The 24,877-nt window shown below is 36.2% G+C and overlaps 1 protein-coding gene across 10 annotated transcripts in view; it reads right to left on the bottom strand.

Moving 5' to 3' along the window:
* Positions 1-2,971: 2,971 nt before the first annotated feature.
* Positions 2,972-24,877, bottom strand: part of LOC127446060 (GTP-binding protein Rheb-like) — a 28,704-nt gene continuing 6,798 nt past the window's right edge. For 4 of the 10 annotated variants that reach the window (XR_007898100.1, XR_007898101.1, XR_007898098.1 and 1 more), the window contains 5 exons: positions 13,517-13,573; positions 13,362-13,409; positions 11,241-11,332; positions 5,443-5,524; positions 2,972-5,207 (listed from right to left, as the gene is read on the bottom strand). Coding sequence is in view for 1 of the 10 variants with exons in the window: in XM_051706698.1 (XP_051562658.1) it covers positions 5,115-5,207; positions 5,443-5,524; positions 11,241-11,332; positions 13,362-13,392; positions 13,517-13,573 (355 nt within the window). In the remaining 9 variants the exon portion in view is untranslated. Of the gene's footprint in view, positions 5,208-5,442; positions 5,525-11,240; positions 11,333-13,361; positions 13,410-13,516; positions 13,628-24,877 lie in introns of all 10 variants that reach the window. The other 6 variants (XR_007898102.1, XR_007898103.1, XR_007898106.1 and 3 more) reach the window with 4 other exon arrangements.

Below are 24,877 nucleotides of genomic sequence, written 5' to 3'. Positions count from 1 at the left end.
CAGGAGGACGTCTTCCCGGGGTAACTCACATTGCAACGGCTTTTGCAGGCAAATGCTCATAATATCAAGTGGAAATAATGAAAACAAGCTTGAAGAATATTATTAGCTTTCCATGTTTTACAGTAATACTATTTTGGAAAATATTTTCTAAGCCGTTTAAGAGTTATTGCCGTTTATCACCGAATGTGTCTGGAATATCTAAAACAAAACTAACTTAACCTGGCTATTCAAGCGCCAGATCGCACTCATAACCAGTGAGTTACTTGGTTAAGTTACTCCAAAAGTAATTAATTACTAATTACATCTTCTACATTGTAATTAGATTTCTGTACTAATTACTCTGTCTGAAAAGTAATTAAATTACTCGACTAATTACTTTTTAAAAACCATATCAACGTTGACCAGATGAACAATAAAAGGACAGACATCAATTTTTTATTTTAATTCTTTCAAATAGATCCTATAACATAAAATAAATTAGTCTTGAACTGTTCTTAAATTGTTCCTAAATGGTTAATAAAATCTGTAACTCAGATTCAATCAATATTTTTATAATTTCTTCTCCAAGCAAGTACATTTGTAAGCATCTTAGGCAACATTCGTAACAGTATAGTAACAGTAAACAGTTTTAACAAGGCACAGCTCCTCAAACCAGAGGGGGGAAAAGCAAAAGGAAAAAAATATTGGCTTACCGTTTATCACGCGCTGAAACTTTAACTTCTTCAGAACATCGAATCTTAGTGACACCTGCCCTAAAAACAAGCTAGACGCAGCGCAACAAATGAAACAGAACGCTGGTTTCTCGAGGTGCATTTTTTAATATTGAAGCTTTTTAACTTGACATGGTGTCTAAAATTCTTCGGTCCTGCGCGAGACTCGAAAGAAACAGCAAAACGCGCTGCAGCAGTCAACGACGTCCGTCTAGCGCGTAATTACATATGAAAACAATTGAAACACTTTGCAGAAGTGCGAAAAAATACCTTCGGTGTGAACAGCCCCTGCGATCTATCAAAAGGATCTATGTTGCCGTGTCAAGTGCTTTAGTAGGTACTTGTGCTTCGGATCTGCATTTGTCTTCTTATCTGCATTTGTCATAAACTCGTAGTAATGGGGGATACTTACATTTAGTAAAACAGCCACTGGTGTCTTCCGACATCTTTTCACACTGCAATTTCTCAACATAGTGGTCCAAGCTCACTCGTGCAGGCATATTGCCAATGCATTTAAAGGGGCCGTGTTGAATTAGTAAATTACTATTACAATAAAAATAAATTAAATTATTATTATTTTTTTTTAAATCTGAACTTTTAAACTACTTCAAAGAGTTCTTATCAAAAAAATCCTCCACGTGCAACAATGACAGCTTTGCAGATTCTTGGCATTCTAGCTGTCAGTTTGTCCAGATACTCAGGTAACATTTCACCCCACACTTCCTGTAGCACTTGCCATAGATGTGGCTGTCTTGTCGGGCACTTCTCACGCACCTTACAGTCTAGCTGATCCCACAACAGCTCAGTGGGGTTAAGATCCATAACACTCTTTTCCAATTATTTGTTGTCCAATGTCTGTGTTTCTTTGCCCACTCTAACCATTTCTTTTTGTTTTTCGGTTTCAAGAGGCTTTTTCTTTGCTATTCTTCTCATAAGGCCTGCACCCCTGAGTCTTCTCTTTACTGTTGTACATTAAACTGTTAATTAACTTAATTTCTCTAAAATCTAACTTAAAACTTCTCAAAAACACATTACTCCCGTAGACTCTCGTTGAAAAAAAGCAAACGTCTGTCAGTTAAATGTCAGAGGGCAACAGTTGCTAAGATAGTATTGATCAGAAACACTTTTAAGACAGGGCTTAGCGAAGGGTCAAGTCTCATAATTTATAACTCTGTTCCATTATGAAATTAATGACATTACACTAATATTATTCCATTTGCTTCCCTGTCAGTAAAGGTATGGGAATCCAGAGGTTCCTAGAATCTGTCAGCTCCAGCCTTGTGTTACTCTACCACCACAGATGGGTGCCAATTGCCTGCTGCTACCTGTACCAACCAGACAGTGAGGGGCAGTTTGATGACCGGATGGACATCACAGAACATAAACTACTGCGAACTACCAGCTAGATAACAGACAGACATTTCAATGGACATTTCACTGAACCTTGCCTGCATCATCTCGGTCTCTTAAGGCTACTTTCACACTGCAGCTGAATGTGGCCCAAATTGTATTTTTTCACTCACATCTGACACAGATCTGTTAATTGGTGTGAACAGCCCCAAGCACTTTGAATCTGACATTTTCAAATCAAACAAATAGTATACGTATCCGATTTTTTCCAATGTGCCTTCAGTTTGAACAGCCAGGTCAGATTTAGTGTGATTTTAACATCAATCTAACTCAACATTCGTCACACACGTGCTTGATTTACCATGTAATATGTCTGTTATGGTTTAAAACATTTAATTTCAAGACATGTCTTTTCTAGTTAATGCATTCAGTTCCTTTTTATGAAAAGAAAATGTTAAGCTTCAATAGTTGGGTTCAGCGGTTTGTTTGAATTTCACAAAGTAAAATATACGCATGAAAACATCTTATGTAACACGCATTTTTCCTCATGTCACTCATGCAAAAAACTGTTTCTGTATTTCTCAAACTGTATCAAAACGCAAATGCAATGGAAATTGACTCTCCTAAAAACTGACTACCCTACCTGACTCTAATTCCTCTCAAGGTTTTTACTCTCTACTAATCACCTTATGGATTTTCCCTCCACTAACTAACATCTTTTCCTTGCCACAGTTACCCTTTGGCTTGCTTACAGGACGCATAAAGATATTAAGGAATGGTTCTCTATTAAGCTGTTCACTGAGGACATTAAGGCATGACCTTCTGTAAAGCTGCTTTGAAACAATGTGTATTGTGAAAAGCACTATATAAATAAATTGACATGACATAAGAAAACATACCCAGAACACACATTTAAAATTTTTGAATGTGTTTATTTTTCCCATAAAGAAAAATTCCACATACATAAGTCCCTCAATTTTGATGAAGGTTGACAAACTAAAAATGAAATTCCTGGCAAGATGAGGATTTTAAAGGACCTTTGGACTTCAATAGTACTGACTAATAATAGTTCTGTCATGTTGCTACTGATCCATTTAATACTTTATGGGGTTACTAAATAAAAAGCAGGGAGGATCATTTTAAAGATATTAAAAGGGTAATACTTTTGGTTGCCTATGTATTATCATCACTATTCTTCAGAGATATTGTTTGTGGCCCTGCTTTTAAAGGAAAATTTCCCTTATATGCAACTCTATAGGGAAAAGTTGTTGATCATTAAATTACTTGTCATAGAGTTTCAGAATCTATGCCATTAAAAGTGACAAATACAAGTGGTTTGTATGAAGTTCAGAATTACATTGAATGGTGTACTTATTTCATAAACACTTTCAAATAGTGAGTAAAGGTAAATCAAGTAGGTGCTTTGTTGAAAGTGATGTGAATTCTAGTGAAGAGGGAGGGGCTCCATTATAGAGTAACCAGGTTAATTTCTGATCCATCAAAGCAAAACAATTCCAGAAAAAAAAAAAAAAAAGGTTGAATCTCACAAATAGCGTTTTTTGAGGTTCTAACAAAGCTTAAAAGTTCTAAAGACCTGATAATTACATTTTACTGAAGAGGGTTTTGCAGGAATAGAGTTCTTGTAGGCACTCAATAGTGTATAAAACCATTCTTTTAAGGGTGTTGTTTACATCACCATACATATACGCATTGTTCATCCCCACTAAAGGGGAATGTAGTATATAACAGAGATATCAAAGGTGCAGGATTTTATTACAGCCTCTAAATAAACTTTTACATGGATAACTGACATTTTATCCAGATGGATACTGAAGTAAAATAAGTAAACTTTTGGTTGAGCTATTAAAAAAAAAAATAAAAAATAAAAAAAAAGGTTCAACTGTGCACTGACTACAGTGATGTATACAGGTTAGTACCAGTAAGATTAATCGTTAAATGTATCAACATGTTAAAGGCATAGTTCACCCAAAAATGCTCATTCTCTCATCATTTACTCACCCTCATGCCATCTCAAACATGTATGACTTTCTTCTGCCAAACACAAACCAAAATATATTAAAAAAAAATGTATGAGTTGTTTTGTCCATACAATGCAAGTCAATTAGGCACTAAACAAAACTCCAAGACTCGAGTGGTTTAATCCATGTCTTCTGAAGCGATACAATTGATTTGGGTGATAAACAAAATTTAAGTCCTTATTCACTACAAATCTTGACATCCGGCCCATTTTGAATACAGTGTAGGTTTTAAGAAATGTAAAAAATATTTTGCCCATTTGGAATACAATGCACGTTTTAAGATGTTTGTTGCTGTGTTTACTATCAACATTTTGCCAACCAAGGTACATCTTTAAAGTATCCCAAAAACAACCCGAGACTATCATTCCATCTCGCAACTCTGTGTGGAACCCGCAAACCTGGCAACATTGTGTCTGGTTAATGTACAGCACCCTGCGTATGCGTCAATCGAGGAATTGTGTGAACGAGCTTCTCTCATGAATGGGCCAAGGAGACTACGGATTACAGACTTTTGGTTCTTATAACTTTTTGTCTGTTTCTCAACCAAAGCGACTGTATCAATTCAGAAGACATAGATTAAACCACTTGTATGGATATTGTTCCAATGACAAAAATACCTCCTATATCTTTCAAAAATATCTTTTTTTTTTTTCAGCAAAAGAAAGACAGTCATCCGAGTTTGAGACAGCATGAGGGTGAGTAAATGATGAGGGGAATTATTTTTGTGTGAACTATTCCTTTAAGGCTGAAGGTAACAGAGATGGGAATTTTTAAGTTATATAGTGACATTTTAAAGTAATTTAACCTTAAAACCCATTAATATTTCATTCCCAATACTGAAAATAATTTACTTTTTGGAATATTTTTTGATTGTTGACGTTCAATTTGAAGAGCATGTGACTATGTTTAAAAAAAAAGGGGGAGAATCAGGAGGAGGTCTGTTACTGAACTGTTGATCCATCAGAATTCAGCTGCCTGGTGCATCTGACTTTGGCCAGTAAGTTTACTGCATTTCTTACATCACAGCGCACTTCTTTTCCTCAGATGGGGCATTTCCATCAACTCTTTCCATTTCCAGAATAATCCGCTTGAAAACCTCTACAGCTGTCTGTAAAATGAATGCTCTTGTAAAAAATAAAAATAAATAAATAAAAATAAAATAAGAGAATATATACACTAATATACATATGTATAACTAATACATGTAGAAATATTGAGTAATATTTAATATATGCACTGATACTTGCAGAAACTTGAGACAGTCTATAAGGTTTGTAACACTAACTCCATGTCTCAGCAGAAGTTTTTGATCTATGGTAAAAAAACAAAAAAAACAATATTACCTGATTTTGCTTAGCGGATGACTCCATAAAGGCAGCACCCCAAGAGTCAGCTAATGTTTTGCCTTCTTCTGGTTTAATCACTCTAGAAAAAAAAAAACGTTAATGCAAAAGAAGAAAATGTCAGAGCGGAAAGACGTTGCCTTACTGCCTTTGTTGCTTATGTCAAGTTACAGTGCCTTCATAAATGTGTCAAAACCTAACACCTTTTGGAAGACTAAAGATGAGCTCTTTGAACTGAAAGTGTTAAGAATGTCCGGGCAGTAAAAGAAGTTACAAAGTGATGTGCAGACAAAAAAAAAAAAAAAAAATACTATATATACACACAGTTGTTCTTTGGCTATGCCACATGGGCCCAAAACTTCAACACATAATCGACATTTGCAACACACCTCAATGACTCTCAGCTCCTATATCAACCCCCTCACAAAAAGTCTACCAGGAGCTGCATTAATATACAGCTTGCTCCTCCCATTTAAGGGACATACCAATTAGCAATTTTTACACAGAGCAGGAAGACAAGGTGATTCTCTGCAACATAAAACATCAACATGGTTCACCATAATGGGTATCCCAAGCACTTTAGACATTTCACAAGAACAATCTTAAATTCCCCAATATTACTCCCTCCTGTAATGCCACTGAAAATGGATAGGCCCTGTAAGAACAAACTAATGGGAGTTATAAATGTGGCAGCTTACCATGAACAAATTGTCAACATGGATACATTCAAATACAGGTGAATCCTCAAGGTGGACCTGTTTACATCAACCAAAGATCATTCTACAGCAGGACAATGACCGAGAGTTTGAGCATAAAAGCAAAGGTTAGTATAAATGTCCAGGTAGAATTCATACTTTCTAGAGTTAAATGATTTGGTAAAAATCTTATTGCGATAATGATTTAAACTGTAATGTGATAAACATTTAAATTCTCATATTATTGCTGCTTGCATATCACTGATAAAAACTAAAAAACCTACACAATCACTGAGGTTGTCTCTATGCTGTTAAAGATGTTAGAATAAATTGGATGTGTTGCTACATTATGCATCAACTTTAACATGGCATGTTCTGCAGAGCACGTCAGTCTGATCAATGTTTCTTGGATTAAATTAAAATTATGCAACGGTTAGTTCTGGTCCTCGAATCTGCTTAGGCAAGGAATATTCCAAGTATGCTAATATTCAGTACAACAGCACTGAGATGCTTCATTGTTTGTATTACACTGCTTATGTTTACAGTGTTCCAAATTTAGAGTATGAAAGCAATGCAGAGAGCTAGAAGAGGGGATTTTGACATCCCAGTAAATAAAATCTTTTGACCATTGTGATTTTGCCTGAAGCAAAAAGAAGTGTTCTGTGCCAGTGTCTCCATATGGCAGAATTGCTTGGAGAGGGGTTTCTCTCCCCAGTGAGGTTATTTGAAAATCCAAGCATCTGCATTTTCTTTCATGGAGCGTGTTCCATGAAAGTAGGAGCGTGAGCCCTGTTGTAGCCCTGTTAGCATTCTTTCTCTTCTTATTACTATCCTTCTGACTGTGAGTCTAAGGCAGCCCTATTAACTTTTTGGAGGAAAGTTATTAAATTTGGCACACTAATTGGGGGTGGTCTGAAAAGTCACCCAGCTAATTTTGTGGTCTCCCATGGCACTTTTCGTTTTCGGTTACGATTTGACTTGACTCGACTCTGCTCGCTTTACTTTTCTGAGCTTGCTTTTCCACTGCAGTTTAGTGCCGCTTCAACGTAGGTGGGATTATAGGCTGATCGTCATAGTTGCGCTGCATAGTTGTCATGTTTTTGTTGACCATAAACAATAACAGGACCGCTAGCTGTTAGCTACTAGCTCATTGTGCTGCATAAAGCAATTGTTGCATGGTGATTTTACACAAGTGTAACAGTTAAATTGGCCTGGTTGTTTTAGAAGCAAGCTTTCCAGTAGCTGGTCAACTAAATAAAGTGAAGCTTTCAAGCAGAATATAGAGTTAACGTAACAAAATGTACCATCCTCCATCATGGACTCCAACAACGCTGAGTCCAAGGCACTCTCCCTCCCATTGCTCGCCGGTCTATTGCCATAGATAGCGTCCATTTGGTCGAACCACTTCCACTTTCTTCTGTTTGAACCACTCTGGCTGTTGTGGTCCTTGATGTTTCTGTAGTCACTTAAATTTTTTTAACTTTTCCCTACACTGTTGGTAGGTCCGGTTGTAGCCGTGTGCGGCCAACAGCTGAGACACTTCCTGAAAGACTTTTTCGTTTCGCATCGTTTCGTTCGTCGCTAACTAGAGGAATGTCTGCACCTCGTTTATTGACCACGGCGTGGTTTTGCGCACAGCCATTTCTTTTTACAATTCGAAAGTCACGCGAACAAATGATATCGCTGTCGCTGTTGCTAACTTTAAAACTAGCAGGTTGATGTCCCGTGTCGCAAATCCAGTGACGCTGGTAGTGACGATTCTCTCTGACCAATCAGTGATTTGCAGGGTTTTGACGTCACATTTAGTATCGGCTCGGCTCGCTTGGAACCTCGACCGAGGTGGTACTAAAAAAGTATCAGGTACCAGGTACTATCCACAGTGGAAAACCCCCAAAAAGCAAGCAGAGTAGAGTCGAGCTATACCGTGCAGTGGAAAAGCCCCACCAGTGTAACTCTATAGTGCCACCATTAGCTCAAGAGTTTCACTATTCTTTTGCTTCTACCTTTTGAACACTTTGGCTTAGAAGAATGATTATTCAGGGTTTCTGCAGGTTTGAAGGAATGAAATTTAAGACTTTTTAAGGCCAAATAAAAGAAAAATTTAAGACCACTTTTGCAATATTAATAATAATAATAATAATTAAATAATTAGCTGGTAAATACAAAACCACTGAGACTACTTGGATGTCTCTGGACATGTTTTTAAAAAATATTTTATTGTGCATTTATGTGTTTTCTTTAAATAAGTTAATACAACATTAAAACTCTAAATGAATGTATTAAGAATACACGTAGCCTAAAGTATTTAGCCTATATTGTGACCCTTCACTTTTGTCACTTGCTTTCCAGCAAGACGTGATGCAATAGACCAATGCTTTGGCAATGTCACCGCTTATGTCAAACACGTAAGTGGTGGCAAAAACCATGCGCAAAAAGTAAAATTTTATCGGATTACGTAGCTGAAAAATGATTCCTAGGGCTCTCGTTGACTGCTGTGGCTTCAAGATCATCAACAGAGCTGACTGGACTGAGGAGATCATTTCAACTCACATGATTACATGTTTGTTATTAACTCATTTCATTTTAGTAATTGTATCGCTAAGAATATGTTTGTATTTATGATGGTTTGGTGATGTCATACTTTCGTTTAATCCTCTAATCTGTCAAATCTAACACAACAATCAGCGGGATTTCTGCCACCACTTACTGCGCATGCGCAGACATTTTTGTAAAGAGGACTGGTATATAGACCTAATTCACAGTAGCGCCATGTTTGATTTTTAATGGGAATGGAAATGAAGCTGTGAGGGATAGACTTACCATCTCTTCAATGGCATGCATGGTATATATCTGTAAAAAGCTCCAATATCCCATCTGATTTTCCACAACTCATGTTGTCTGGAGTTTTCTGTCTACTGTGTGCCGTTGAAAAGATAATTTTCCAATGTTTGTCTGTGGAATGACCCAAAAACACTTTAAAATTGCAGTACAGCCCATTGAAGAGACTGTACGTCTATCCCTCACAGCCTCGTTGTCATTCTCGTCAAAAATTAAACATGGCACTGCTGTGAATAAGGTCTAGCATGTGCTGAATAACACTTATATATTTTTTCTTGGCGATTTACCATTAACAAATACTTTAATAGGTAAGTCAATGGGCAGTTCATTTAAAAATCTGTCATCGCTGCTCACCCTTGAGTCTGTATGAATTTTTCTCTGCCGTGGAACAAAAAAGGAGATGTTAAGCAAAACATTTAGTCTCATTCACTATCACTGCATCTTGTTTTTCATTCAATGTAAGTGAATGGTGATTGAAACTTCCTAATATCTCCTTCTGATATCCAATGAAATAAGAAAGTCATACAGGTTTGCAACAGCATGAAGGCAAGTGATGACAATTTTCATTTTTGTGTGAAATATCTCGTCAGTTACCTTAAAAATGGCCATTTAAAGTTGACAATACGTACTGAAAATGATAACAGATTAAATTATGAAAGAGAACTGTGCTGCATAATCAGCTATGATGTATATTGAAAACAGATTATATACCAAATATTAAATATAGATAATATATTTTTATATTATTTATATTAGTAATATTATAATTTTATTTAATTACATTATTGTTTTATATATTATTATTATTTTTTTTAACTAATTCAGATGGCAGAGAAAATACCTGTATATGTCAGATGGAGCACAAAGAGGTGGAGATGAGAGATATAACAGGTGTAACTCTGCAGCTGAGTAGTTCTGTTAGCTTTACAATTCTTGTCAAAGGTGATGTAAAATAAGGAAGCGTCACGATTTGAAAGGCGTCAAAAGACTGCTCCAACCTCACGTGCTTGCAAATTGCAACGTTAACAGCCTTGTCGATTATAGGCAGGAGCGACAGCGTTAGCACATCGCTCGCTTAGAGACGCAAAATAACGGCATTTGCATTTCTGATTAACGGGTTTATGAAGGTTTAGACATGTGTAACATCGTAAGTTCAGTAAAAATACGCTTCAATGTGCACGCTCACACTAAACTCAAGCGTCAGCTGTTAAATGATGGATGCACGAGAGAGAGAGAATGATTTTGACTCACGCAGATTCTGCTGTTTTAAGCATCTTCTCTATTCACGCCCCAAAATTTAAGACCCCAGCAAACTAAATTTAAGACTTCTTGTAATTTTTTAAAGATATTTAAGACTTTTTATGGCCTTACATTTTAAAAAGTAAATTTAAGACATAAGACTTTTTAAGGATCCACGGTAACCCTGTTATTTCTTCTGGTTTCAGTCCTCATGCCAAGTTGAGTGAAAGTCATGAATAATTGAGCTCTCTTTGGATTCTTTGGGTCATAAGAATCACAACAATAAAAGAAAAAAGATGATCAGACATACTGTCCACCCACCATTTAGATTTTTTCATAAATGTATCTTTTAAATGCTTGCTGTATCGAAACAGAACTTGTGCACAGTACCAACACCCTGTTCTGAGGATATCTGAGCATTTTCGTGACCTCGGCACCTAGTGATCAGCTAATACAGATTTGTTTTTTTCATTCTCACATGACCTTTACACCATACCAGACAAAAGTTATCAGTTTATTTATTATATTTGAAACCCTTCAGCTGCAGCAGCGACAGCACTTTTTTTAGCTATACTTTGGTGTGCTGACTCTCAACTTGGTATGTCTCTTTGGCATCATCGAACATGTGTAAAGCAGTGGGCTAGAATCACAAAGGTTGGAAGTTTTAATCCTGCCTGGGGCAAGCTGAAAATTGAACTCTGTTGTACTTGACTGAGTACAATATAGCCAGTTCTGCTGGGCTGAATATGGACCAAGCTTGAAATTTGGTATATATCTTTGTATATGTTCATAGCTATTTATGGTGGTGTGGTGGTAGAGTATCTGCATCTACTGATTATATTGAGCTTTTAAATTAAACTTGGTTTGTTTCCCACATATAAACCTGGCAATTTCAAGACTCTGATGTCATGACTGCGTCATTCACACACTCTCTCAAGACATGCAAAGAACAGGATCTTCGATTAGATGGTAGGTCCAGGGGTGGATCTACTGTCAAACACACAATAATATGGTCAAAATACTCACCTACTTTTTAATCTGCATTTTACATGAGCGGTGTCAAACACACGTCCAATCCGAATGCTGCACCACCAGTATTTTTCACTGGAAACAAGTGGCTGTGACATTGTCACAGGGCAACACGGTTAATTTTTTTTGAAGAGAAACATAGAAAAATGCAGGTACACATTTAATTTCTCAATTGTTTCCAAGTCTTCACTGAATGATTAGATATGATGCATTAATACAGGTACACTACCGGTCAAAAGTTTTGAAACACTTACTCATTCTTTATTATAATTTTTTTTTCTTCACATTTTAGAATAATAGTAAAGTCATCAAAACTATGGAATAACATAAATGGAACTATGGGAATTATGTTTGTATTTTACTGTTTGTAATTAAAATTATTTTGTGAACTGTTCACCCGGTTCCTGCTTCCTCCTCCGATAGGGAAGGCACTGATCTGCCACAGAGCTGCCTCAATCAGCCAGCAGCGGGATAAAGAGGAGCCGGAGATGGCAGTTTGAGAGAGAGAGAGAGAGATGCAGGCAGCTGAGTATCTTGTGCATTCTGCGTTGGGCCGGGAAGGCGAACAGTGTGTGTGCCAGCGACTCTGTGCTGGAAAGCACTTTTATGGTGTGTTTCAGTTGGAAGTGTCGGTGTCTAATTAAAGTCTTCGTGATTGTTCACCTGGTTCCCGCTTCCTCCTTTTTATAGGGAAGGCAGTAATCTGCCACAGTCATGTTTACATTCTGCATTCATGGTGCTTGTGTGATAAATGCAGCCATAATATGCACCAGTTACCATCTGATTTTGTATTTTATGATGATTTTGATACTACTGCAAAAGTGGGTGTATAACAGGGTCCCAGACAGGCATAAATGAGCAGAGTGAGTAGGGCTGAATGATTTGGAATAAAATCGAATTGCGATTATTTTGAATAAAATTGCGATTGCGATTTGAACTGCGATATGATAAACATAAAACAAAAAACGTGTGATTCCTTTTAACCAAAATTAAACCATGTTTTGCCCATGCTTTACTGCCAACCAGAAATACTGTTATAGAAAGGGTTCAGACAGAACCAAACTAAATAAATAAATAAAACAGTCAAACAGAGGGAGTGGCAGAAAGTGTCATAATCACATTGCATATGTCTGCTTTGTTAAAAAAAAAAAAAAAAGAGTGTCCAATTTGTGAAAGGGTCAGTTCAATTTTCATCATAATTTTTTTGAAACCCAGTCAACTATAATATTATATTATTGCAATAATAATAATGTTAACTTAAGAAATTATTATAGAAATATATTATTGTATAATAATAATGACCATTATTACTATTATAATTTATTATTATTATTATTATTATTATTATTATTACTTAATAGTAATTTATTTCTGTAATAATTTCTTAACTTACTATGCAGTCCCGGTTAACGCTCAAGCCTTTTTTCAAACCAATTTCGGCAGAAACTTATTTTGAAAAATGAAGGGACAGAAGTTTCTATTGTTTAAAGTTGAGTTGACAACAGCCTTTTAATGCAGTGAAATGCTCTCATCTGCCTTGCTGTCAACAAACACCCACTCTCATGTAATTATTTTAAATGCGTATTGTAAATTGTAGCGGCCAAACATAGAGGTATGTGAAATTACACAAATGTACAATTAAAGTAAATCTGGGATGCATTAAATAATGCACTCAGATCACGATGCACACCTCAGAGCACTTCTGTCACTCAGGGCACCAGATAGATAGAGATTGTGTGTACGGAGCACATATTGCGATTTTGATTTTATTTCGGTTAACTGTTTAGCCTAAGAGTGAGTCACACCCACCGGTGACGTGGACCAATGGCAGTATGCTGGTACAAAGCCAGTACAAAGTTTTCCTGAGAGCATTTTGAATCACTGAAAACCTCAAAAACACATTCTATTTGATAGATTTTGTTCGAAATTACGTCACACTCGTTCATTCTTTGATTTAGCTTGAAGCATATTGGAGCCTTTAGGGATGGGGGTGAATACTTTTGTAAATTAGGAATCTATGTAATTTTACAGTGGAAAAAATGAAGGTTCCTAGATAAGATATTTTTCATTCATAAATTAATTTGCTGTATTATTGAACAGTCACTATATAATGCTTACCTTTCCATGTGAAGATCTTTTTTGTTCCCAACTAGAACAGTAGGTACCCTAGGTAAATATATGTGACCATATGCATAATATTTATCACAAGGTTTTTGAGACTAAACATTTTAAATGTAGTACAGAAATAAAAGACAGATATTAACCATACTTACTGTATTTTTCCGACCATATCAAGAAGCTTGTCATGTAGAACTTGCACAACTTCAAAACTGAAAGCAGAGTGAGTGATGTTTATTCTTCAAATCAGAATCTAGGTCCTTAATCTTTAAAAAAAAATTAACATCACATTCAAAACAGAATCTAGGCCAGTGCAAAAATAATAAAAATAAATGCTAGAATGTAAGCCTTTTTCTATAAATAAAAACCATTGCTTTATTAGGTATTGGCTAATCATACCATCTTCCTGAAAATGTAAATGAAAATACCTCATGCAAGCTTACTAAATACTTCAGCAACTGAAAAAAAGTCACTGTATTGTCATGTTCATACTTAGCACAATGGTTTCCAACTGTTGTAAAGAAAAAGAAAAAATGTTTTCTTGAGCACTAAATTAGCACATTAGAATAATTTCATAGGGGATTATATTACCTTATTTTCTTCGTAGACTAGTTCAGAAGACTGCTGCAAATGGAGCTTTGACATAAATTAATTTTAAAATAAATAAAGTTATTTTAAATGGTAATAATAATTTGAAGAATTACTAATGATTAAGAGTGTTTTTGATACATTTAATCTTTTCATGAGTAGGTTCTAAATTCCTTTGCAGTGCCCCCTGGAGTGAGTTATTTTTGCACGTAACACTGCACAGCCGGTAGGGGTGGAGCAGATTGTAGATAAGTATTTCTTTTAAATGATTTTTACTTTAATTTTTGATTTCTTGTCATAAAAAAATACTGTATATAATATAGTAAACATGTTAACAAATGGGTTATGTCTGCTGTACTTTTTTTGTTTTATTTCGTTTTTATAGCTGTAAAAAAACAAATAATATCAGCAGTCCGGTTTGCCTATATGCACTGTTTGGCATCTCAGACAGTGTATGTCTGTGTGTGTGTGTGTCAAGTGCTAATGTAAACAGACTTTGCTGCGTGCACGGATAATCATGTTTGATCAGCATGTTTTCACTAAGAGTATACAAGTTTTAAACTGTTATCGTGGTGCTTTTGTGATAGTTTGGCTGTCTCTTTCAGAAAACAAACTTATTATATGCCTGAAAAGACTGTTTGAGTAGCTGTTTGTGTTAATGAAAACCGCAGCTGCACCTAATCAGCAGACGTGGCTGCTTGCATGGGAAGATCACGTTTATATATTGGCTGTGCATATACAAGCTGTGAAATGTTATCGTGGTACTTTGGTGACAATCTAGCTGTTTGTTACATAAAATAAACATATTATACGCTTGAAAACCTCTTTGAGTAGCTGTTTGTTTGACAAATGACAACCGCTACTAATGTAAACAAATGGCAGCACTCTAAACTTTTTATCGTGGTACTTTCATGACGAGATGGATGTACACTACTGGTCAAAAGTTTTGAAACACTCATTCTTTATTATAATTTTTTTTCACATTTTAGAATAATAGTAAAGTCTATGGAATAGACTAAACTATGGAATAACATAAATGGAACTATGGGAATTATGTTGTGACTAAACAAAATCCAAAATAAATCAAAACTGTGTTATATTTTAGCATCTTCAAAGTACTCACCCTTTGCCTAGAATTTTCAGAAATGACATTTTCTCAACCAACTTCTTGAGGTATCACCCTGGGATACTTTTTAAACAGTATTGAAGGAGTTCCCATCTATATGCTGGGCACATATTGGCTGCTTTTCTTTATTATTTTGTCCAAGTCATCAATTTCAAAAACTTTTTTTTTAAATTACATTTTAGATTTATAATGAAATAATTTAATATAGTGGCACAATTATATTTTTGTCTACAAAACTAATTTCAAACATTTAAGCATACGCCTTCAGATCAAAAGATTTTTAAGATCATGAGAAACATTTCGGTCAAGTGTTTCAAAACTTTTGACCGGTAGTGTATGTATATAAAATAAACATATTCTGTGGTTTAAAAGACTGTATGAGTAACTGTTGGAATATAAATAACAGACGCTTGATGCGCTGTGTCGGTGAGAAAGCCGATTTGAATCTGGCAGTTTGTAACACAACTGGCTGTTGCAGAAACACATATGTGTGACGCTACTCTGTGGGACCGGTACGAATGAAAGGGTTAATGCACCGATGAAAAGAAGAATGAATTTATTCAAGCAAAAAAATTCCTATTGTTTCCAAACTTTTAAAAGGTATTGTACATGCGATTGGCCTATCCAGGCAGCACTACATACATTGAAGACAGTGCAGTTCCATTCCACATTTGACCACATACAGAAATGTACTTTTAAAGAAACTGTTTTCATTTTTGACTGGAATGAAAACAAGGCTTTGTGGGATGGACCTACATATTTTTCAAATAGCAATGCTGCATAAAGTTCCTAGATCACATCCAATCTTCACAACTCATGTTTTCTGATTTTTTTTTCTACTGAAATTTTGTAAATATGTTTTTTTTCCAATGTTTCGTCAGCTGAACAATCAAGATAATTTTAAACAACAGTACAACCCACTGAACAGATCATCCCTCAAAGCATAACTTTCATTACCATCAGAAAATAAATATGGTACTACTCTAAATATGGTCAAAAGGTTAAGGCCACATCTGCTGATGCTCACTGCATGAGTGTTTGTAGCTTGCTAGCCTGCTTAGCATTGCTTATTCTTATTCTTATACGTTCATCGTTTTATCCTTTGCCATTTTACCACACGCTTCTGGTTTTTCTACTTTTCTTCTGTTTCATCTGTGTATTATACCACGTGCACCCGTTTCTCTCGTTTTTGTATCTTTTTCTTTTTTCGCTTGTCTACATCTTGTCTCGACTGCGTGCATTCGTTTTCTCCACTGTGTTTTACACAGATTATTGCATCAATCTCAAACATCTGCTGATTAGGAACCACATTGATCTCAAATCCTCGCCGCTCAAGAACAACCATAACAACAACAACAACAACAAACAATAGCGGCAAGTCATGGCATCCGCTCATGTTATTTCTTCCTGCATTACATGCCACATGTTTACTATAGCTTCTTCTGCCAGCAGTGAAGGATTCACATGTGAAAAATGCAAGGAATTAGTCAGGCAGATGGAGAATGTTAATGAGCTAGAGACACGCATTCGCACACTAGCGGTGGTCAGTGAGAAAGAGAAGCCGGTATATCCTGTTTCGGATGCGGGTAGAACAGAAACCAACACACAAACACTTTGGTTCCGGCTCTAGAGCCCCTACAGCAGGGCATTTGGGTGACGTCTCAGTGGCATACTCGATCAGCAAAGCGACACCACTCTCCCGTTCCTGTTAGGGTTTCCAATCGATTCTCCCCAAGCAGTGATGCACCCACTGAGAGTCATGTTGAAAGAGCCCTAATAATAGGTTATTCTATTGTAAGGAATGTGGAAACAGAGACTCCAGCCACTATTGTTAAATGCATTTATTTAACAATAGTGGCAGGTGCCAGAGCGTCTGATATCAGATCAAATTTATAAGTGCTGGCTAATACTAAATGTAGATTTTTTTAAATTGTTATTCATGTCGGCACTAATGTCCAGCTTTACCAGTCGGAGATCACTATAGATAATGTTAAAGAGGTGTGTGAACTTGCAAAAATGATGTCAGACACTGTAATATGCTCGAGCCCCCTCCCTACTCGTCATAGTGACAAGGTCTATAGTAGATTAGTGTCACTGAACGGCTGGATGTCTGAGTGGTGTCTGGAGAATAGCATAGGATTTATAGACAACTGGAAGAGTTTTTGGGGTAGACCTGACCTGCTAAAGAGAGATGGACTCCAACCCTCCAGGGAAGGTGCCGCTCTCCTCTCTAGTAATTAGACTCATAGTCTTAACAGTAATAGTATTTGACTAACTAGGGCCCAGGTCAGGAAGCAGACAAACTGGTTAATCCGAATGTCTGCTAGCTGCCTTGAGACATCACATAGGTCACATAAACTTCAACACATAGAGACTGTATCACCTAGATATCATATAGAGACTGTCTGTTCCTAGAACTACCAAACACAAAACTCTCACTAAATCATTTAGAATAAAAAAAATAAAAAAAATAATAAATAAATACAATTTTGAAGATAAACATCATATAAAAGGTAGGGCTACTAAACATTAGATTTCTTTCTACCAAAGCACTAATTGTAAATGAAATTATTACATATCATAGTTTGGATGCGCTCTGTTTGACTGAAACCTGGCTTAAACCAGATTAATATATTAGTATAAATGAATCTACTCCCCCAGGTTATTGTTATAAACATGAGCCTCGTCTGAAGGTTTGAGGAGATGTTGCTACAATTTACAGTGAAATGTTTGGTGTTACTCAGAGGACAGGATAGTCTTTTGTACCAATAATGCTTAATATGACACTGTCAGATAAAAAAAATAAAATCTCTTATCTTTTGCCCTTGCTACAATATATAGATCACCTGGACCTTTCCTTGGTGAATTTGCAAATTTTCTATCAGATCTAGTAGTTAATGTAGATAGAGCTTTAATTGTTGGTGACTACAACATTCACATAGATAATGAAAATGGCACGTTGGCATTAGCATTTACTGATATTCTCAACTCTCTTGGAGTCAGACAAAATGTGACAGGAACAACTCATCACCATAATCATACGCTAGACTTAATTCTGTCATATGTTCATGTTGATACTATAGAAATTCTACCACAGAGCGATGACATCTCAGATCATTACCTCGTCCCTTGTTTGTTGCGATCAGCTAAATGTCACTCAATCTACACCATGCAATTGTTCAGGTAGAACTATTCTTTCAACCACTAAAGATAGCTTAACTAATAATCTTCCAGAATAGTCTCACATACTCAGTAAGCCAAAAAATTAAGAAGAACTTGATGTAATAACAGAAAATATAAATACAGTCTTCTCTAGCACTCTTGATAGTGTCGCCCCCCTTCGATTAAAGAAAAAAGCCTCGCACCATGGTACAATGATCACACTCATGCTCTCAAGAGAGCAGCTCGGAAAATGGAGCGCAAGATAACAAAATTAGAGATATTTCGCGGTGCATGGAAGGATAGTGTCTGTAGCTACAGACAGGCACTAAAAGCTGCCAGGTCAGCATATTTTAGCAAACTCATAGAAAATAACCACAACAATCCTAGGTGTTAATTCAGTACTGTGGCTAAATTGGTTAGGAATAAAGCATCGACTGAACCAGATACTCCGTAGCAGCACAATAGTAATGACTTCATGATTTTCTTTACTAATAAAATTGACATAATCAGAAATAAAATTGGAATTATGCAATCAACTGTCACAGCACCTCAGAAAAGTGTCTCATAATTTTGCTCACGAGAAACTTCAATCCTTCGCTGTCATAGGTCATGAAGAGCTAACAAAACTTATTTAAAAAAAAGCCACAACATGTATGTTAGATCCAATACCAACTAAGCTCTTAAAAGAGGCATTCCAAGTAATCTCAGAACCACTTCTTAATATTATTAACTCATCGCTATTCTTAGGACATGTCCCAAGAAATTTTTAAATGGCAGTTATCAAACCGCTTATTAAGAAGCCACAGCTTGATCCTAGAGAATTGGCTAATTACAGACTGATTTCAAATCTACCATTTATGTCGATAATACTAGAAAAGGTAGTGTCCTCCCAACTATGTTCATTTCTACAGAGAAACTGAATATATGAACAATTTCAGTCAGGATTTAGGCCCCATAACAGTACAGAGACTGCACTTATCAGAGTTACAAATGACTTGATCTTACCATCTGATCGTGCCTGCATTTCTCTTCTAGTGCTTTTAGATCTTAGTGCTGCCTTCGACACGATACAAAAGTATGGAGTGCCACAGGGATCAGTTTTAGGAGCTCTGTTTTTCTCCTTACACATGCTTCCCCTGGGAGATATTATCAGGAATCGTGGAATAAGTCTCCACTGTTATGCCAACGATGTCTATCTTTATATTTCTTCTAAACACAATGAAAATTCACAATTCTCCAAATTAGCAGAGTGTATCAGGGAAATCAAAGACTGGCTGCCCAGAAATTTCCTTCTACTCAATTCCAACAAAACAGAGGTACTAATGATCGGACCAAAAATCTCTAAGAATAAGCCGCTAAAATATCATTTGACTCTCGATGGATGTACTGTTACGTCGTCTTCTGCAAAGAACTTAGGTATATTTGATATCAATCTGTCCTTTGAAAATCAAATTTCCAGTGTTTGTAGAACAGCATACTTCCACCTGAGAAATATTGCTAAATTAAGACATATGCTCTCGGTTGCTGATTCCGAAAAATGAATTCATGTGTTCATGAACTCAAGACTAGTTTATTGTAATGCATTACTGGGAGGATGTCCAGCAAGTTCAATAAATAAACCTCAAATGGTTCAAAATGCAGTTGCCAGAGTGTTGACTAGAACCAAGAAATATGATCATATTTGCCCAATTGTATTGTCGTTACATTGGCTACCTGATAAATTTCATATTAATTTTAAAATTCTGTAAACTACATACAAAGCTTTGAATGGTCTAGCTCCACAGTACTTAAGTGACCTTCTGACACACTATATTCCGTCATGTTCATTACGATCACAAAATTCTGGCTTGTTAATAATTCCAAGAATATCAAAATCCACAAAAGGAGGTAGATCCTTTTCATATTTGGCTCCTAAACTGAATAGTCTCATTAATAGTGTTCGGGATGCAGACACACTCACTCAGTTTAAGTCTAGACTAAAGAACCATCTATTTAGCCAGGCATACGTCTAATTTATCCATTAACTCACAATTAGGCTGCTTTAGTTAGGTCTGCCGGAACCAGAAACATCCATCATGATCTACAACTCTGCATAAAATTGAATGGCGTCTACTCTAATATTATTCCATTTGTTTCCATGTCTCAACCTCAGGATTCATATCCCAAGGTTACCAGAGCCTGCCAGATCCAGCTCCATTCCTGCTTGGTGTCGGACTCCACTGCTACGCGTTGCTGAGAGATGACGACAAATTACAGCCAGTGCTAGCCAGACATCACTTCAGTTTTTTGACTTCAGAGGATGAACTGATGCCAACTCCAACTGTAAGACATCGAATACTTCATATGTCACTGCCTGAACCTTGGACTTATAATGGACCCCACTGAACCTCACCGAAATTACCTGCAGGTTGAACTGCGATGCACCTCATCATTTATCATCATTCTCTGCCTGCAACACCTTTGTCTACTGATGGACTATGCTCTTGAAATGGAATACACAGACTATCATTTAATTGCCAACAAAAGCCTTCATCAGCCAACTAACAAAGGATAATGCATCTATGTGAACTTCTGCAGTTAATCCAGGATGGATTTCAAAAGACATTAGTCATTAATCTTAAAGTTCATAAAAAAATAATTTATTTTTATTTTTAAAACACTGGACCTTAACGCTTAATTTACAAATTTAAAACCTTGACTTGCACTGCACACAAATAACTAATATTGGCATTATATTCATGTTGTTTAGCCAGAGGAGAACTGGCCCCCACAGTGAGCTTACTGGCCCCCAAGGTTATTTTTCTCCATTAACCAACATTTTATGGAGTTTTGTGTTCCTTGCCACAGTCGCCTTCAGGTTGCTCACAGGGGTTCTAAATAAAATTAATTATTTAATTTCTATACACATTTTACAATCATATTTAATCAAACTACACATGATCTCTGTAAGACATTATAGATATTATGGTTTCATTTTTTGTATGCATGATTTCCTGTAAAGCTTCTTTGAAAATGTGTGTGTTAGGAAAAGCGCTATGCAAATAAAAATGACTTCTCATGAATAATTATGAGGTGTACAAATCATACATATCTCCATCTTACCCACTCACTCATTACTGACTTCAAAGTAAAGTCCAATCCCTTTCCTTCTAAATAAGCAACTAAAAAATAGCAAGTTGCCCTTTGTTTTCATGTTAAATGAGTGTTAACATAATACATTTAGTACTTAGACAACACTGCACCAACAGAGGCCAGACAGACCAACACTGTCATCCACCAAAAATACACATCACTCTTACTAAAAGTCTGTTTGAATGATGTTTGATATTAGGAAACAATCCATACATGTTTGCCTTCAGATATTCATATTTCTCTATAGAGATGAGTTAAATCATTAAGATCCTAATTAACTTTTTTTTTTTTTCATTGTACATTAAACAGTACCTTTTGTCCTGAGAGTGTATATATACACTGGTGGCCAAAAGTTTGGAATAATGTACAGATTTAGCTGTTTCTGAAGGAAATTGGTACTTTAATTCACCAAAGTGGCATTCAACTGATCACAAGGTATAGTCAGGACATTACTGATGTAAAAAACAGCACCATCACTATTTGAAAAAAGTCATTTTTGATCAAATCTAGACAGGCCCCATTTCCAGCAGTCATCACTCCAACACCTTATCCTTGAGTAATCATGCTAAATTGCTAATTTGGTACTAGAAAATCACTTGCCATTATATCAAACACAGTTGAAAGCTATTTGGTTTCTTAAACGAAGCTTAACATTGTCTTTGTGCTTGTTTTTGAGTTGCCATAGTATGCAATAGACTGGCATGTCTTAAGGGCAATATTAGGTCAAAAATGGCAAAAAATAAACACCTTTCTCTAGAAACATGTCAGTCAATGATTGTTTTGAGGAATGAAGGCTATACAATGCTTGAAACTGCCAAAAAACTGAAGATTTCAGACAAAGGTGTACACTACAAAGACTTCAAAGACAAAGGAAAACTGGCTCTAACAAGGACAGAAAGAGATGTGTAAGGCCAGATGTACAACTAAACAAGAGGATAAGTACATCAGATTCTCTAGTTTGAGAAACAGACGCTTCACATGTACTCAGCTGACAGCTTCATTCAATTCTAACCACTCAACACCAGTTTCATGTACAACAGTAAAGAGAAGATTCAGGGGTGCAGGACTTGAGAAGAATTGCAAAGACAAAGCCACTTTTGAAACAAAAACAAAAAGGTTAATGTGGGCAAAGAAACACAGACATTGGACAACAGACAATTCGAAGAGACTGTTATGGATCTTAACCCCATTGAGCATTTGTGGGATCAGCTAGACTGTAAGGTGTGTGAGAAGTGCCCAACAAGACAGCCATATCTATGGTAAGTGCTACAGGAAGCGTGGGGTGAAATGTCACCCGAGTATCTGGACAAACTGACAGCTAGGATGCAAAGGATCTGCAAAACTGTCATTGCTGCACATGGAGGATTTTTTGTTGAGAACTCTTTGTAGTTTAAGAAGTTTTTTTTCAAATTGTATTAGTAATTGTTCACGTTATTAATGTCCTGACTACAGATTGTGATCAGTTGAATGCCACTTTGGTGAACGTTTGTCTTCAAACAGTAATTTTATATACTCTGCTTTTAGTGTATGAGTAGGAAATAACAATTTTAGATTTCAACATTCCCTTTGCAAATAGAATTCAATAGAAGAACAAGGAGCACTAAAACAGATGGTATGGCCCCCACAGAGCCCATATCTCGGCATCACTGAGTCAGTCTGGGATTACATGAAAAGGCAGAAGCAATTGAGACAGCCTAAATAGATAGAAGAACTGTGGCAAGTTCTCCAAGAAGCTTGGAACATCCTATCTGCCAACAACCAAGAAAACCTGTTTCCAGGTGTACCTAGGTGGTCACACCAAATATTGATTTAGCTTTTTTTTTGTTTTTATGTTTCTGGACTTTGTATGACGTTAATTGATAAATGAAAACTATTTATGGCATTATTTCTGAAGACATCCTCACTAAGCAACATTTTACTCAAGTGCCTAAAACTTTTGCACAGTACTGTATGTATGTATGTGTGTGTGTGTGTGTGTGTGTGTGTATATATATATATATATATATATATATATATATATATACAGTTGAAGTCAGAAGTTTACATACACCTTAGCTAAATACATTTAAACTCAGTTTTTCACAATTCCTGACATTTAATTGTAGAAAACATACCCTGGTCTTTTAGGTTCACTACATTATTTTAAGAATGTGAAATGTCAGAATAATAGTAGAGGGAATTATTTATTTCAGCTTTTATTTCTTTCATCACATTCCCAGTGAAAAAGTAATGAGATATCCACCTTTTTCCACAGGCAGCGAAATTACCCATTATTACTGTTCTTCCAATATGGATGCAACAGACTTCCGCTTCGCAACTTATTTCCATTACCAAGCACTATAATATCACTGATAAGTCAAATACGGAAGAACAGTCTATGTTTACTTAACGTAAATCACTTTCTCACTAATGTCTGCGTATGGACATTAGGTTTCGACGGCAATCCCAAATAGATGAGAACACAATCACACACACATTTGCATGGTAAAGTTACTGGACTCTAGTGCTCACTGCACATGCCCTGTATGTGTGTGTGTGAAAGAGAGAGAGACACAGACATACAGCACGCAGAAAGAGAGAGAGGAATCCACGAATATGATGCACTAGATTTCATTGCGGAATTTATTTCATTTAGGGAATCTCGAAATCCAACAGGATGCTTTATTAAGGTTAGAAAAAGAGGACATGTCCTTGAAAAGAGGGTGTATGGTCATCATAGGTTCCATTTAAAAATCTTCCGATTTATGGCATTATTTCTGCATTAACAAGTGCTGCCTTCTCATGCACTCTGCTGACAACAACTGTCTCTACCTCATTCACACACACTCACAGCACGACATATGAGATATGAACCTCGTAAAGATGATTAATAAAAAACACAACAAGGAGCTTGATTTAAATGTTTTTCATCTTTGCTATCTTCCAAAATGAAGGACATAATTTGGAATTATCTGTCAATATTTTAATAGGCAAGTGACTCGAATTAAGAGAATTAGTTTAATGCAACTTCTGCTTATTACATCTGGTTTGACTCAAAATGTTTCAGCATTGGCAGCTTTTGTGGGGGCTTATTTTTGTGACATTCATTTTACAGTAGATTTTAAGCCACCTCTAGTTGTTATAACACCCTATAACAGTGAATATTCATCCAGAGCTCCGCTGCTCCAATCACCAGTAACGTTAGTCTAGCTCAGGGGTGCACAATTAGAATTCAAAGAGGTCCAGTGACTAACATTTTCTCCCCTAAAAAGGTCAAAACCATTAAAATGTCTAACGTGCGCTATGATTTGGGGGCATATGTCGTTCTTGTATATGTATAGCTAATAAACAAAGTACTACATTTCAGTAATATTTCAACAATATTTATAGCACATTTTCAATGCAGACACATTAAACATGAGGTAAAATGAATATGCAGCCTAATCATAAAAGTAGGCCTATCACAAATGTTCTCATTTCAAGCAAAACAAGACTGCATCTTCACAAAAAAATAAATAACAAAAGTGCC

The sequence above is a fragment of the Myxocyprinus asiaticus genome, chromosome 9 (assembly GCF_019703515.2).
Source record: "Myxocyprinus asiaticus isolate MX2 ecotype Aquarium Trade chromosome 9, UBuf_Myxa_2, whole genome shotgun sequence".
In the NCBI taxonomy this organism is placed as follows: domain Eukaryota; kingdom Metazoa; phylum Chordata; class Actinopteri; order Cypriniformes; family Catostomidae; genus Myxocyprinus; species Myxocyprinus asiaticus.
Note: the sequence above shows the minus strand (reverse complement) of the source record. Positions and strands in the feature narration are given on the sequence as shown.